A 14,078-nucleotide genomic window follows, 5' to 3' on the forward strand; every position below is an offset into this window, starting at 1 on the left:
GAAGCAAAAAAAAAAAAACACCAAACATGTCTTGGCTGACAAATTACATGTGGGGTAAGTGGATAATTGTGTTAATTTGCTTGTTCAGTATTCCTTTAAAGTTTTACCCTATGATTAGAAGATCGCTACTTTCAACGCTGACAATGCCTCATCCATCTGTGCTAGGAGTACAAGACAGCTTAACTAACTGTGTGGTGGGAAAGAGGGTCTTATTTCCCTCTCCCTCTATCATTAAATGATGGCAAAATCCTATTCAGCCTTATAAGAATAGAGCAGGCCTTTTGGTCAGAATACATACATTTAAAGTCTGTTTTATTTTGCATGTTTGTGAAAAAGTCTTCTTTTCTGTAATTGAGGTTTTAGGGATAAATATGATGGGCTGATCGTTTCACTATAAAATCCAAACTTTTTTGAGATATACTTTTTTTAAACAGTGTTTTCAGCCAGAGCTCCCGACCAGTGAGAAAGATACTGCAGCAGTCTCACTTGAGTTGGTCTTGTTCTTTTCTGAAAGACCTTCTAACCTCAGTTCCTTACCTCTGCGGCGCTGCTGAGGCTGTCCTTGTTCTCACTGGCCCTCACCAGCAGCAGGTAACGGTGCTGGTCGGTCTCGTAGTCGATGCTGCGCGTGAGGCTGATCTCACCGGTCTCCTGCTGGATGCTGAACAGGCTGCTGGGGTTGATCAGCAAGCTGTAGCTGATCGGCTGCTTCTGGAAGGACAGAGCCGGAGTGACCAGGAAGCTGGAGGGGGAAACAGAGCGAGGCAGTGTAAAGAGAACGCAGGTTCAAAGTGACAACACGGTGAGATGAAAGTGTGGATGAGCATGCTGTCTTATAAAATCAAACTGATGTGTTTGCATAAAAGAAAAACTGTTTTGCCAATGACAAAAGCAGATTGAAGATAAAAATGTCACTGCAGTGCTTCAGTGCTTCAAGTAGCAAGTAGTAGGTACAGATCACACAGAGTTTGACATGGACGTGTATATATATATATATATATATATATATATATATATATATGTGTGTGTGTGTGTGTGTGTGTGTGTGTGTGCTGTGTGTGTAGTTGCTGTCATAATAAAACCTTGTCTTGGCATGATAAAGCCTTTAGTTGCTCATTAACCAGCTTCTTATTACCTCTTTATTAAGCAATAACTAGGGTGAATTAAGCATTTTCAGGAGCAATAATTTGTGCATTATATATCATCATTTTATGCACAATTCTTACCGAAGCACTGGGTCGATAATGTACCCTCTGACTCATGTTAAAACCTCAATTAGAAATCAACAATTAGCTTGAATTACAAACTGACCCTTTATTCATAAATAATAAACAATATTAATACAGGCCTTATAAAGGCTCAAATTACATATTTTACTCATCTCATTTCATAAAATTAAGCTTTTTATTGCTATTGTTTATTTTCATTGCTACCTGTACTGTTATTTTTAAAATGGTTTTATTTACATTGGTGTCCACCCAATCTCAAGGGCAGATGGCATTTTCAAATGGTGTAAAAAATAACAATAAATTAAAAATAATAATAAAACATGAATAAGTCGAGTAGCAGGGTTTTGATATGACAGTGGCAATATGTAACTACTTATATGTAATTAGAATTTAAGCTTAACCTGAATGACTAAAACTTTAGGACATTTTTGTCCTGAAAGTGTACAAAAACAACCACACACACACACATAAACATCAGTAATACGGTAACTGAGCCCAAAAGAAACCGGATTTTTGTAGACCAGTCTTGGCTGGGGACACTCTGTCTTAATCACTGCAGGCCTGTGGGCATGACTGTAGCCCACAATCCGCATTTCCTTCATTAGATTATTGTCTGAGCCAATCACAGTGTGCAGAGTACAGCTGGAGCTATGAGAGACAGCAGGCTGGTGATGAAGGAGCTGACGCTCCACAGCCTGATCAGCCACCAGCCACACACAGCTCATCACTTACAATTCACTGACAGGAGGAGGCAGAGTGATGGAGAAGAGATGGAGGGAAAGAAATTAGGGATGCCAAGTTACAGGGACAAGAATGAGTTACACATACATATATAGAGACTCCATGCAGAGTTCACAAATTTAGTACCTGATTCCTTATTGAGAATTTTGAGCAATTTTGGAGGAACATGGCCATGTCTAACCGAGTAGGCAGTGAATTAATGTGTAACATAGGCTAATCTATATAAATCTAGAACTCTTACATTATTACTTCTATGTAACAGAGATGTCTATAAGTCACTTCATGCAAGTTCATGCGAGTCCCTAGGGTGCGAGTCCAATTTGAGTCTGCAGTCTTGGGTGAGAGTGTGAGTCTTGTGTCAAGTTTTTAGTGCAGAATTTTAGTTCAGTCTCATTATAAGCTCTAGGTACTGCACTGTACAAAGTAAACCCAAGTAAAAACCTGTCAGGTTCAGTACAGCTTCAAATAATGAGCCTTTCATTATAGAGAAACCTTCAGCCTGAAGGACAGAATGAAGCATGCAGTAAATGTGCTGTTTAAAGGAAAGACACAAAACAACTTGAAGCGGTTAATCCGTTTGTATAGCAAAGCTAATCCAGCTGCAGGTTTAGTAAGTTTTAAAAGAAGCTAGCAATCTGTTTCAAGTTGAAGCTTACAACTTCATGTCTAAAATTGAACAAAATAATTGCAAAATGTAGTTGTATAGTGCGCAGACTCGAATCTGTCGATGCAGAATATGAATAGAATTAATTAAATTTCCATTTCATTTGAATTCTGTATTGACAGTTTGGAGTCTTGGACTTCTTTAAAACCAAGAAAAACATGTAAAGGAAAGCAAGAGGAGTAACTCTTTAAATCTAAATCATAATAAAATATTTCCTCTTTTGCTTACATAGATAAATGTGGTATGGATTGAAAGTGGAGGATCCACAATTTCTGCTGAATTTCTTCTTTCACTGGTCAAATAAATGGAATGGAGACTCTGGAGGTGTGGCTAGGCAGATAACCACAAGCAAAGGCTCATAGTGGCACGTGCCCTCCAACAAATGGACTTATTTGTGTCGTTTCCTGTTGGTGGTTACTTTAGTGTGTATATATGTGTTTATTGTGTTGTTGTGTCAGGCTGTTAGTTGGGGTTTTTGTGTGTGTGCGGTGGTGGGGGTCATGGTCAGGGTGAAGTGCGTGGCTAGTGGTGACCTCCTGCTTGAGTTTGGTGTTCTGTATGTGTCTCTTTCTGCTGGTGTGCTCAATAAAAAGCACTGGTTATGGCAGAATAATGGTTTCTTCTTCTGCCAACACTACAATATGTTTATTATTGCAAGACAAAATGATCCAAACACATAATTAATCCCTGGATTTTGAGTTTTAACCTTTTTTTTTAAATGAATAGCATATTTTGTACTAAATGCTGGCATTCATTATTAAGAAGTCACCTGACCACTAATTTGCTGCTAGCCCATTATTTCCCAGGTATAGAGTGCCTGGGGGATCTCCATGGTACGCCACTGCATATTAAACGGCCGATTTTGCATGGATTTTGCATTTTAAAGGGAGTTGGGGGAGATGGGGTTCAGGAGTAATGGTGTAAGTCAGATAATATGTGTGACACATGAGCAGGGAGGCAAAATGCTGGAAGAAACATAGTGTGGGCTGCTAAAGACGATGGATATTTCATCCACCATACAAACAGTTTACTCTGATAAATGAAGTCTAAGAAGACATATTTTGAACGTAATGGCTTCCAGGTTGTCGTAAATCAGCTGGCGGTGTAGGTGGTCTGTTTATCCATCTGACAGACGGCTACAAATCAGCTTGCGTGTAGCGTGGCGAAAAGTTCGTATGCGTTTCCAGCATTCCTAATACAGAGAATACGCAAGGGACTGACTGCGAAACTAAAGTAGACAAAGTACACCGAGGTAGAAAATGACTATTTGCCACTTCTGGAAAAAGGACCTGTTGAAAAAACACATTATGAATTCACCTAAAGAAAATTGTAGAGCTTCTCGATTTCCACTCCAGAGCCGGTAATACACCGCTGCCCCGCGAGAGGATGCGTGATGAGAACGACAATGCCGAATTAGTGTGTGTCATGCATGTTTAATGCTCCTCATCACACACAGCCACACACACGGCGGGTGAGCTAATGACTTCTGCATGTAATCCATCGCTCGTAGACCGCACGCTCCAGCGGGCAGGGCCGAGTTCACCACAGGGGCAGGAATGAGCATGTGACCGCTGTGGCAATGTTGTATTTGTATATTTGCGACAAAGTAAACAATAGCAGTTCACCCAGCATGGGAGATTTACTATGCATAAGGTTGAGTTATGCAAGTAGATTAGTTTAGGTTAGAGTGTGTGTTGGTGTGTGTGTGTGGTGAGGTGTCTTTTAGGGGTATATCTCTATCTTTTTCCTGAATCTTTGTGTTTAATGCTCAAAATATCTTTATCTGCAATAGAATTTGACCCAGAAGTGGGTGGGATGCAGGGAGGTGGGAAGTTGGGGTGGTAAGGGGGCTGCGTCCACTTTATTAAGTACACTTTCTTGTTTCTGTACTGTCCATTTTATTAGCTCCGCTTACCATATAGGAGCACTTTGTAGTTCTACAATTACAGACTGTAGTCCATCTGTTTCTCTGCATACTTTGTTAGCCCCCCTTTACCCTGTTCTTCAGTGGGCAAGACCCCCCAGGACCGCCAAAGAGCAGGTATTATTTGGGTGGTGGATAATTTTCAGCACTGCAGCGACACTGATGTGGTGGTGGCGTGTTAGTGTGTGTTGCGCTGGTCTGAGTCAATCAGACACAGGAGTGCTGCTGGAGTTTTTAAACACCTCAGTGTCATTAATGAACTGGGAACAGTCCATCAACCAAACTATTGGCTAACAGCGTCCTGTGGGCAGCGTCCTGTGACCACTGATGAAGGACTAGAGGATGATCAACACAAACTGCGCAGAGGCAGATGAGCTATCGTCTCTGACTTTACATCTACAAGGTGGACTGACAAGGTAGGAGTGTCTAATAGAGTGGACAGTGAGTGGACACAGTGTTTAAAAACTCCAGCAGCACTGCTGTGTCTGATCCACTCACACCAGCACCACACATACTAACACACCACCACCACATCAGTGTCACTACTTTGCTGAGAATGATCCACCACCATTATAGTACCTGCTCTGTAGTGGTCCTGACCACTGAAGAAGAGGATGAAAGAAGGCTAACAAAGTATGCAGAGAAACAGATGGACTACAGTCTGTAACTGCAGAACTACAAAGTGCACCTGTGTGGTAAGTAAAGCTGATAAAATGGACAATAAGTGTATAAACAAGGAGGTGTACTCAGTTAAGTGGCTGGTCAGTGTATGTTTAACATCTGCAGTAGCCATTCACTGGCTAATGGTTCCTTCGGTTTGTAGGCTAGTTCTGTGCCCTGATGTGGCCTAATATTGTTTTAAGACTTAAATGTTTTAATCAACGTAATTATCTTTCTCTCTCCATTTTGTTCAACCATTGAAGTAATCTCTCGCTAGCATGTGTAGCTTAATTATGGCCATCTCCAACCTCATATCAACAATCTGATTGGTCAACGTTCAGCTCATCTGCATAAAATTTGCACGGCAAGAGGGAGCAGAGACAGCAGTGTGCACATCAGCTGTGGTTGCTGGCTTGGTTATATGTGTGCAGTTGCATCTCTCTGAATAATTCAAATGAAAAAGAACAAAAATTAGCATGACATCACAGTGACTGTCACATATACTCTGTTAAAATTTTGGCACCCCCAATTTACAACACTTTTCCACATCCATGGCATGGGAAACATAGAAGTGGGTGTGGTCAATACTGCAGGTGTTTTTTATTACCTTATCTATGGTTTTAAAACAAAATATAATATATTTTTTTATTTGTTGAAAAAATAGATGTGAACTGAAATGTCATGTATTATGAGAGAGACCGAGGAGGGTTTGTCACTGTGTCTCTCCTCTGCAGCATGTGGGGAGACAGCACATGGACTCTGGAGAGATTCCCGAATTTGACTGGCTCTACTCAGCTCTGCTCTGGCTCCATCCTCTTATAACCACACACACCTGCTTATTCCACAGACCCATTAACTCACCTGTATATTGTTGCTGTCCAGAGAAAAACATATTTGTCTTTACAGCAAAAGGCAAAAACATTCTTAACTTTCAGTGCAAGTTTACGTAACAAGAATTTATTGGAAATCATTTTGGAGCATTCCTATTGATTCATTCATCATGACATTTCCACACAGTGTAAAGGACACCTGGTGTGTTCAAATGATGCAGAAAAATAAAAGGACAAAAATGGAGATAAATGTGTTTCTTTTGTTTTTGTTTTTGTTTTTGTTTTTTTTTTGACAGCGACAATGTACTCCTTTATTTGGTCTTGCTGCTTGCAAACCATTTATTATGTTGTACAGAGTGCTAGGCTGTGTTCTTTGTGCAGTGTTTTCCTGTGCTTGGCTCTTCTTTGTTTTTCGTTTTTTTGATAATAAATTAGCCTTGTGTATTTTGTACTTGCTGTGCCTGTATGTTTACTCCTGCCTTGATGACTTCGAGTGTTGTAAACTACTCTGCACATGCACCATGCCTACTAGCCTCTTAAGTTACAATGTTGTTTTTATCTCAGCCTCTACAAGTAGGTGGTTCTTTATGCTATACCTTTCAAACTTGTATGTGAAATAGGCATATTTGTCTGTCACAAATAAAATAGCATAGAAATCTACAGCTTACTCGAAACAGCAAACAACTTTGTGTCAAATACACAATTAAGTACCTGCAACACTTCTACTTTCCTTTCATTTTTAATAAACTCAACAAACAAAGCAAACAGAGTGAACACCCATACTGAACCTAGTCCATATGTGCATTCCAACTACGACCCCATTGCCAAAAAAGGTGGGATGCTGTGCAAAATGTAAATTATAATGGAATTACAGGCTAATCATTTCAACAATTTCACAGTTTCAACATTTGATATGTTGTCTTTGTACCATTTTTAATTAAACAAAGGTTGTAAATGATTTGGACATCATTGCGCTGTTTTTGTTTACATTTTGCACCGCATCCCAACTTTTCTTGGAAACAGGGTTGTAATTTTGATATCCAGGTATCTGCAAAAGTTAATGAACAGATATCTGGATAAAGGGAAAGGGAAAAAAAGGACTTTGGCTGAAATTAATGTACAGACGAGGCTTGCAGTAGTATAAAAATTGCAGAAAGCAAGGTGTACATTGGAAAAGATGTTTTCTTATCCGGAAAAACTCGAGGGAATTCAGTAGCTTTCATGTTGTTTGAGTAACAGAGGCTGTTTTTTCAGATACTGCTACAATGCTGGATGCTGATGAGTGTGTGTGTGTGTGTGTTGTCTTTACTCACGGTTGTCCCTCTGGTGTGTTTTCTGGTATGGATATTGTGTAAGAGGCGTTGGTGAACTGTGGAGCTCTGGGTCCTGCCACCACAGACACTATAGCAGGAGGGCTGCGGCTACCCAGGCGGTCAGCAGCCACAACAGTCAGCAAATATTCTCTGTCCCTCTGCAGAGGCAGGCCTGTGGTTCGCACATGACCAGTCTTCCTGTCCACGTCAAACCGCCCATCTCCTCCTAAAATGGATCACAGTGATTTACTGTTACCATTAAATATAGCAGTAATAACATTACATTAACATCTGTACCATGCATGTTACTTTATTAGTGGAGAGCTGTGACTATTAGAGCCAGGCCTTCATTTCAGGCCATTGAGGTCAAAACTATTCTAAAAAAAAAAACACCCAGTAGTATGTTATTGCTAAGCTAACAGCAATTAACATGAACATGTTTTTGAACATTTTATATTAAACATGGATATTTAATCTCTGTAAAAGACATACATGTTTTAATTAAGGCTCTTAATAGACAGATTAACGTATATTTTACCATGCCGCAGTTGAGTAAAGAGACCTGGCCTACAGGTGCTCATGTTTCCATTTCAAACATCTGTCTGAAAAGCAACATTCATGCACTGGGTGTATCTAGGATCTCTAAATGTTTTTTTTTCTTACAACATTTGATTTATTCTATTTTTACTTTCAAACTATATTGGTGGCTAATCTGAAGTGTTAGGTCATCATTCTGTCCACCTCTGGAAGTCCTAACCAATGGTAGAGCTCACTTGGCTTTATCTACCTAAACACCACAGAGAAACTATTCTGATTGAATATTTTCCACTGGGCTTTTCAAGAATGTAACCCTTTGTTTCCAACCAAAGTTTAAAAATGACGCAAGAGTATTATTGTTTAAAACATTCATATAAACATGCATGATGATTATATTAAATGAAAATGAACTAAAAGTTATAGACACGTACTTTTTTATTTTGAACCAAAACCAAAAAATGAGTACCGACAGTGTTGAGGAAAGTTTCAGTTTTTGGTAAAGTCATTGTTTTGTTTGCACTCCAAACAGCAGATGAGAAATGTACATTTAAAATGTACAAAATCTCATTTTTTGTACTAAGGTTTGCAAATAAATTGTTTACATTTTCAAACTAATTAGAGCTTTTATTCAGACTTAAGACAACATTAACACTTTTCATAAAATAATAACAATAAACATGAATCCAGACAAGTACACAAGTAACACATGCTGATTATAAAGCATCTTTCAACATTCTTAAGAGTTGTTAACTCAATGTTTTTTGCTACCACTTGTAATAAAAGAGGAAGGATGTGAGGGAAGAGAGACATTTAATAATATATAATAAGGTATAAGCTTTCTTTAGAAAATAATAAATGTGTTATCTTTTGTTTGAGAGCTGTTGATCTTAATCTCATTGTGAAATTAATTTTGAGATTGTAAGTCAAAAGTTTGAGAAAAAAGTCATTATTTCAACATAAAATTAAAATATAAAGAAAAGTCATTTAAGTCATGATGTCATAGTGTAGATAACTATTTGCAATTTTGAGAAAATAATTCATTATTTTGACATATATTATTATTTTGACATAGTAAGTGATTATTTTAAGAACATTTTTTCACATAATAATTACAAATACTGAGAAAATGTCTTTAATTCAATATACTGTATCATTATTTCAACATAGTAAGTCATTATAGTCACACAGAAATATTTTGAGAAAATAAGTCACTATCTCGACCTACAAGTCAGCATTTCTACAAATTAAGTCAAAATTATGAGAAATAAGTCATTATTTCAAGATACTAAAATACAAGTTTGACAGACTGCAACCGTAGCAGGAGAAAAAGGTGTTTTTTTCTTTCCACTACCTGGTGAGAAAGATTTTCCATAACACAAAAAAATAAAAATTTCTTACCATCAGACAGAAAGTATTCCACCTCTCCATTAATGCCCTCATCTCCATCTCTGGCTTGAAGTTTGTAGACGAGTGAGCCTGGAGGAGCATTAGGGGACACCACGGCCAGGTAAGGGAAGGGCACCATAGTCCATTCTGGTGCATTATCATTGACGTCCAAGACGGTCAGCTCCACTCTCACTATGTACCAGTCTGGACCTGCAACAAAAGATTACTCATCTCTAAGTGTTCAGAAATGGTTTCTATATTTAGTTGGCTACAGAAAATGAACGTTTATTATTCTTGTTATTATGTTTCCCTGCAGAAAAAGCACTTGGACGTCATGGGTGTATTCAACTGACTGGGGGAAAAAAGAGTTAGAATAACACACACATCAGCACAGCAGGGTGGACACACATGATTTACACACATTTCTCCCTATCCCAAAAGCAGTCGGTCAGCCAAGGCACGTTTGGTGTCAAAAGTTGGCTTCATTAGTTTTGTACTGGAGCTACACGGCTAATGTAACTAATGGAAGCCATTAATAATATGCCAAAGGGTACGTTCAAATTCCAGGCCTTTCTGCATAATTCTGATTTTTTCCTCAGATCAGATCTTTCGGCCTTGACAGTTCACATTAATGTGTTCACGTTAAAACCCATATCTGTCTTTAGCAGGAATGCACCTCTGCCCTGGAATGACCCACCAGTGCACACTGAAAACATGCCACAGATTAGATATACATCTGATCTAAGACCACACATGAATGTGGCTCAGGTCTGATTTTTGTAAAATCAGATTTTTGCATTCACTCAGCTCTGACAGTATCAGATCTGGGTGACATTATCATAGTTCTAATAATCGCTACCAAGCAAGTTCACTTTTTCAAAACTCTTCACACTTTTTTGTGGATACAAAACGTCTTTATGAGAAACTTCTTTAGCTTCATATACCAAACCTGAAGCAGGAAACCTGGTTGTGATCTCTGTTTTATCCCGCATGTAAACACAGTCACTAAAGTAGCTTGTAATCATTTGAGAAATATCGCTAAAGTTCAGCCTTTTCTATCTCAGAGCGATGCAGATAAACTTGTTCATCCATTTGTTACAAGCAGAGTTGATCACTGTAATGCTCTTCTTACTGGACTTCTAAGAAAACAAAGGATAGAAAGAAAGTTCTGCTGTTCTACTACCTTCTGTAAAATACAGGACAAGTGGAGAGACTCCACTGTGGAGAGACAGTTATTCTGCTTCCAAACTGTGGAACTTAATTCCACCTTCTATTAGACAGTCAAGCTTGGAGCTCACTTTTAAGAAGCATCTAAAAACTCTTTAACTTAGCATTTAATTAAAACTCTACATCTCAAGGTATTTATCTTTTAATTTAATCTGTCATTTTCTTATATGATTCAAAATTAATACTCATAATTTCTTGTATTACTGTTTTATCATCTGTCTGTAAAGCACAGATGATAAAACAGTAAAACAGCTGCCACTGGCACAAAAAGTGCTATATAAATAATTATAATTATTATCATCATTATACTGAAAAGACTTGTTAGCAATCTAAAAAACTAAATCATAGATTATAATCTGTATTCATTTCATTGGCTCTGTACCTGCATTCTGCACAATGACAGTGAAGTTGAGTCTAATCTAATCTAATATATACAAAGTCATTCATTAGACTGTTTTGAAACATTCTGCTCTAGAGACTTACAGAGTCAAAACTGTTCAAAGTGGTGGTGATAGGAACCAGAAGTCTGAAGTGTTAAACACCTCTAAAAGCTCAATCACACAAAGCTATTACACAAAATGGTTACAAATCCATGTCTGAGATATTGTTTTATGATAGTTTTTAGATGAGGTTTTGGCATAAACTGTATTTTTAAAAATTCATTCATGGGAGAGAGACATGCAGGGCATTGTAAGGCAAAATAATTCCTAAATAAAACCTTTAGATTTATTGTACAGTTATCCCTATTACACAGAAATACTCAGAAAATGCATATAGGTACACTGGCTGTTTTGCATATCAAATAAAATGGCCATTTTTGTGTTGGAGACATAATGGCTATTGGTTCCTATTGGTTCCAACACTATTTTTGTGCTGGAGACATCATGGCACTCTGGTTCCTAAAGAAATAACAGTCAGTAAGTTTCTCTACAGTTAACCATTTCACATCAGACCACCCTAAATGTCTGTGTTTACATCTCAATGATTAAATTATGCAGAAATTTTGAGAAGTCAGCAGAATTCTCCTTTAAGTAATTTCAGATAGACTTGATTATGTGCTTTCTGACGCTCCATGCTTCTTTGACGGACTATTAGTTGTGACTTCTACAGTACGCTGTGTAAATGTGTTGGAGAGTGAGCTGAATCTGAGCATTAGGCAGGTATAGGGATGTTAGCATAGAGAAGAATCCCCACTGTACTTGCTGTGTGTGTCTGCTGGATTGCCTCATCAGACATTTCCTCATTACAGCAAATCACCACTTTACAGAGGAAGACAACTGATGACAGGCTGAACACGCACTCTCTAATACACCTCACCCTCACTGAACTCTCTAATACGCCTCACCTTCACATTAACACGTGAAAAACAAGCATGCGTGTCAGCAGTGCAACAGACACAAAAACACTAAATCACAACAAAGACAACTTTCTTTCTTTCTTTCTTTCACTAATTTTGGCCTTCCTTTTTTACTTTCGTTTTCTGTCTAACCATATTTTATAGTTAGATATAACTAACTACATATCATATCACTGTATCACTGTTGTCAGACCAAAACTTTACAGGAGAAGGAAAAAACACACTTTTCTTTTAATGTAAGTCAATGGAACCAGAATTTTTTCCAAGTCATTTTGGGTCTTTTTTTGGTCCATTCATCATGAAAAAAACACAATGTAAAAACTGAAACTTGTATCTCATTTTTCAGTTTTTACTTTGTGTGCGTATATATATATATATATATATATATATATATATATATATATATATATATATATATATATATATTCTTTTTTCTCTTTTTTCCCCTTCTTTCTTTCTTCCATCAATTTATCTTTCTTTTTTCCCTCTGATCCCTTCTCTCTACTAATTATTCTTTCTTTCTTACTTTCTTTCTTTTTTACTCCCCTTTTTCCATGTAACCTTTCTTCTTTCTATCTGTCTCTCTCTCTGTATGTCTCTCTCCCTATATCACTCTTGCTCTCTCCCTCTCACGCTGTCGCTCCGTCCCTCTCTCACTCTCTAAGTCTCAGTCTCAGCCTCAGTCTCTCTCTCTCTCTGGTTGGTATAAATGACAGGCTGTCTGTCAGGTGTGAGTGTGTGTGTGTGAGTGACGGAGTCGGGGTCTCTTTGATTCTGGTGGTGATTGGCCCTTTCATTGGCGCTGACAGCAGCACACCTGCCACCTCACACTACTGACAGCAGAGGAGAGAGAGAGAGAGAGAGATAGAGAGAGATGGTAGCAGAGAGAGATGAACCTATGCAGAGAGTCTGCACAGATACAGTATCAATATCAAAGATAAAAGAGAATCACATATTAATGAACAAGAAAGTGAAGGAATGATTTGACAACAGCAGTGAGAGAGAGAGGGGCTTAAAATAGGATTGAGGCGAGGCCTTTGCTCACGACTTAAATTCTAAATGATTATTGATTGTTTTTTTTCGATGGCTGTTTGCACAGCAACAACGTCGTCTATGTGTCGTTTTTTGAACCTTTTTTTGTTCAACCACAATATAAACACTGTCTGACAATCTAAAGACAGCTCACCCTCAGATGATCATCAGATAAAATGGTTGCTGACAGGCTCATGGTGTTGGCCTTTGAACATAAAGAATTATGCAAATAAATCCACGAAGTGTGCGTCAACAGAGAACTATAAGAACACGATTTGGTGGGGAAGTGTTCAACAATCCAAACAGTCTTTCATGTATCACTGTCATCATCTGACAGATATCATACTAATTATTGTTCATTTTCTTGTTTGATTGTTTGATTCTTTTTGCACACCAGTCGGATTAAATTTTGTCATCTATTAAAGAAACGACTAAGAAAAAAGGCATTGAATTTGGAACAGGCCCTTAAGTGGTTCATGCACATCCTGTGAGGTCAGCTGTGGCCTTCAGAGGCAGCGATTAAAATCAAGATCATCACAGACTAACACTCTTCATTATGAAAGGCTGCACTCAAATAACACATCATTAAACTTTCAACAATTAACCTCCTTTAAAGGTGCTAAACCATCACACACATACATATTTACACACTTGTACTCACACAGGGATGTGGGAAGTGGGAGTGCTGAGGGGCTAAAGCACCTCCAGGATTCAGGGCTGCTTAACTACAGTAACTAATTAAAAAGTTACAACTGAAGTGTCTTAGTTGTTTTTTTAACCATATAACCTGTAAGTCTGGCTTGATGTGCATTAAAATACTGAATCTTTGATTATGGGCATGATACAGTTAGTTACAGTGCCACATACACTATATGGACAAAAGTATTGGGACATCTACACATTACACCTTCAGGAGCTTTTATGACGTTGCATCCTAAATCCATAGGCATTAATATAGTTTCAGCTTCCACTCTTCTGAGACATTTTCTACAAGATTTTGGAGTGTGTCTTTGGGAATTTCTGCTCATTCATCCGGAAGAGCATTTGTGAGGTCAGGCGCTGATGGTGAACGAGAGGGCCTGGCTTGCAATCTCCGCTGTAGTTCATCCCAAAGATGTTTGATGGGGTTGAGGTCAGGGCTCTGTGTGGACCAGTCAAGTTCTTCCACACCAAACTCA

The 14,078-nt window shown here is 38.3% G+C and overlaps 1 protein-coding gene across 1 annotated transcript in view; it reads right to left on the reverse strand.

Annotated features, from left to right (window-relative positions):
* Positions 1–14,078, reverse strand: part of si:ch211-186j3.6 (neural-cadherin) — a 361,416-nt gene that overhangs the window by 225,030 nt on the left and 122,308 nt on the right. Inside the window, exons 2-4 of the mRNA XM_036584289.1 lie at positions 9,297–9,494; positions 7,362–7,587; positions 538–742 (exon numbers count right to left, since the gene is read on the reverse strand). Coding sequence (XP_036440182.1) covers positions 538–742; positions 7,362–7,587; positions 9,297–9,494 — 629 coding nt within the window. The remainder of the gene's footprint in view (positions 1–537; positions 743–7,361; positions 7,588–9,296; positions 9,495–14,078) is intronic.

The sequence above is a fragment of the Colossoma macropomum genome, unplaced genomic scaffold (assembly GCF_904425465.1).
Source record: "Colossoma macropomum unplaced genomic scaffold, Colossoma_macropomum, whole genome shotgun sequence".
Lineage (NCBI taxonomy): Eukaryota > Metazoa > Chordata > Actinopteri > Characiformes > Serrasalmidae > Colossoma > Colossoma macropomum.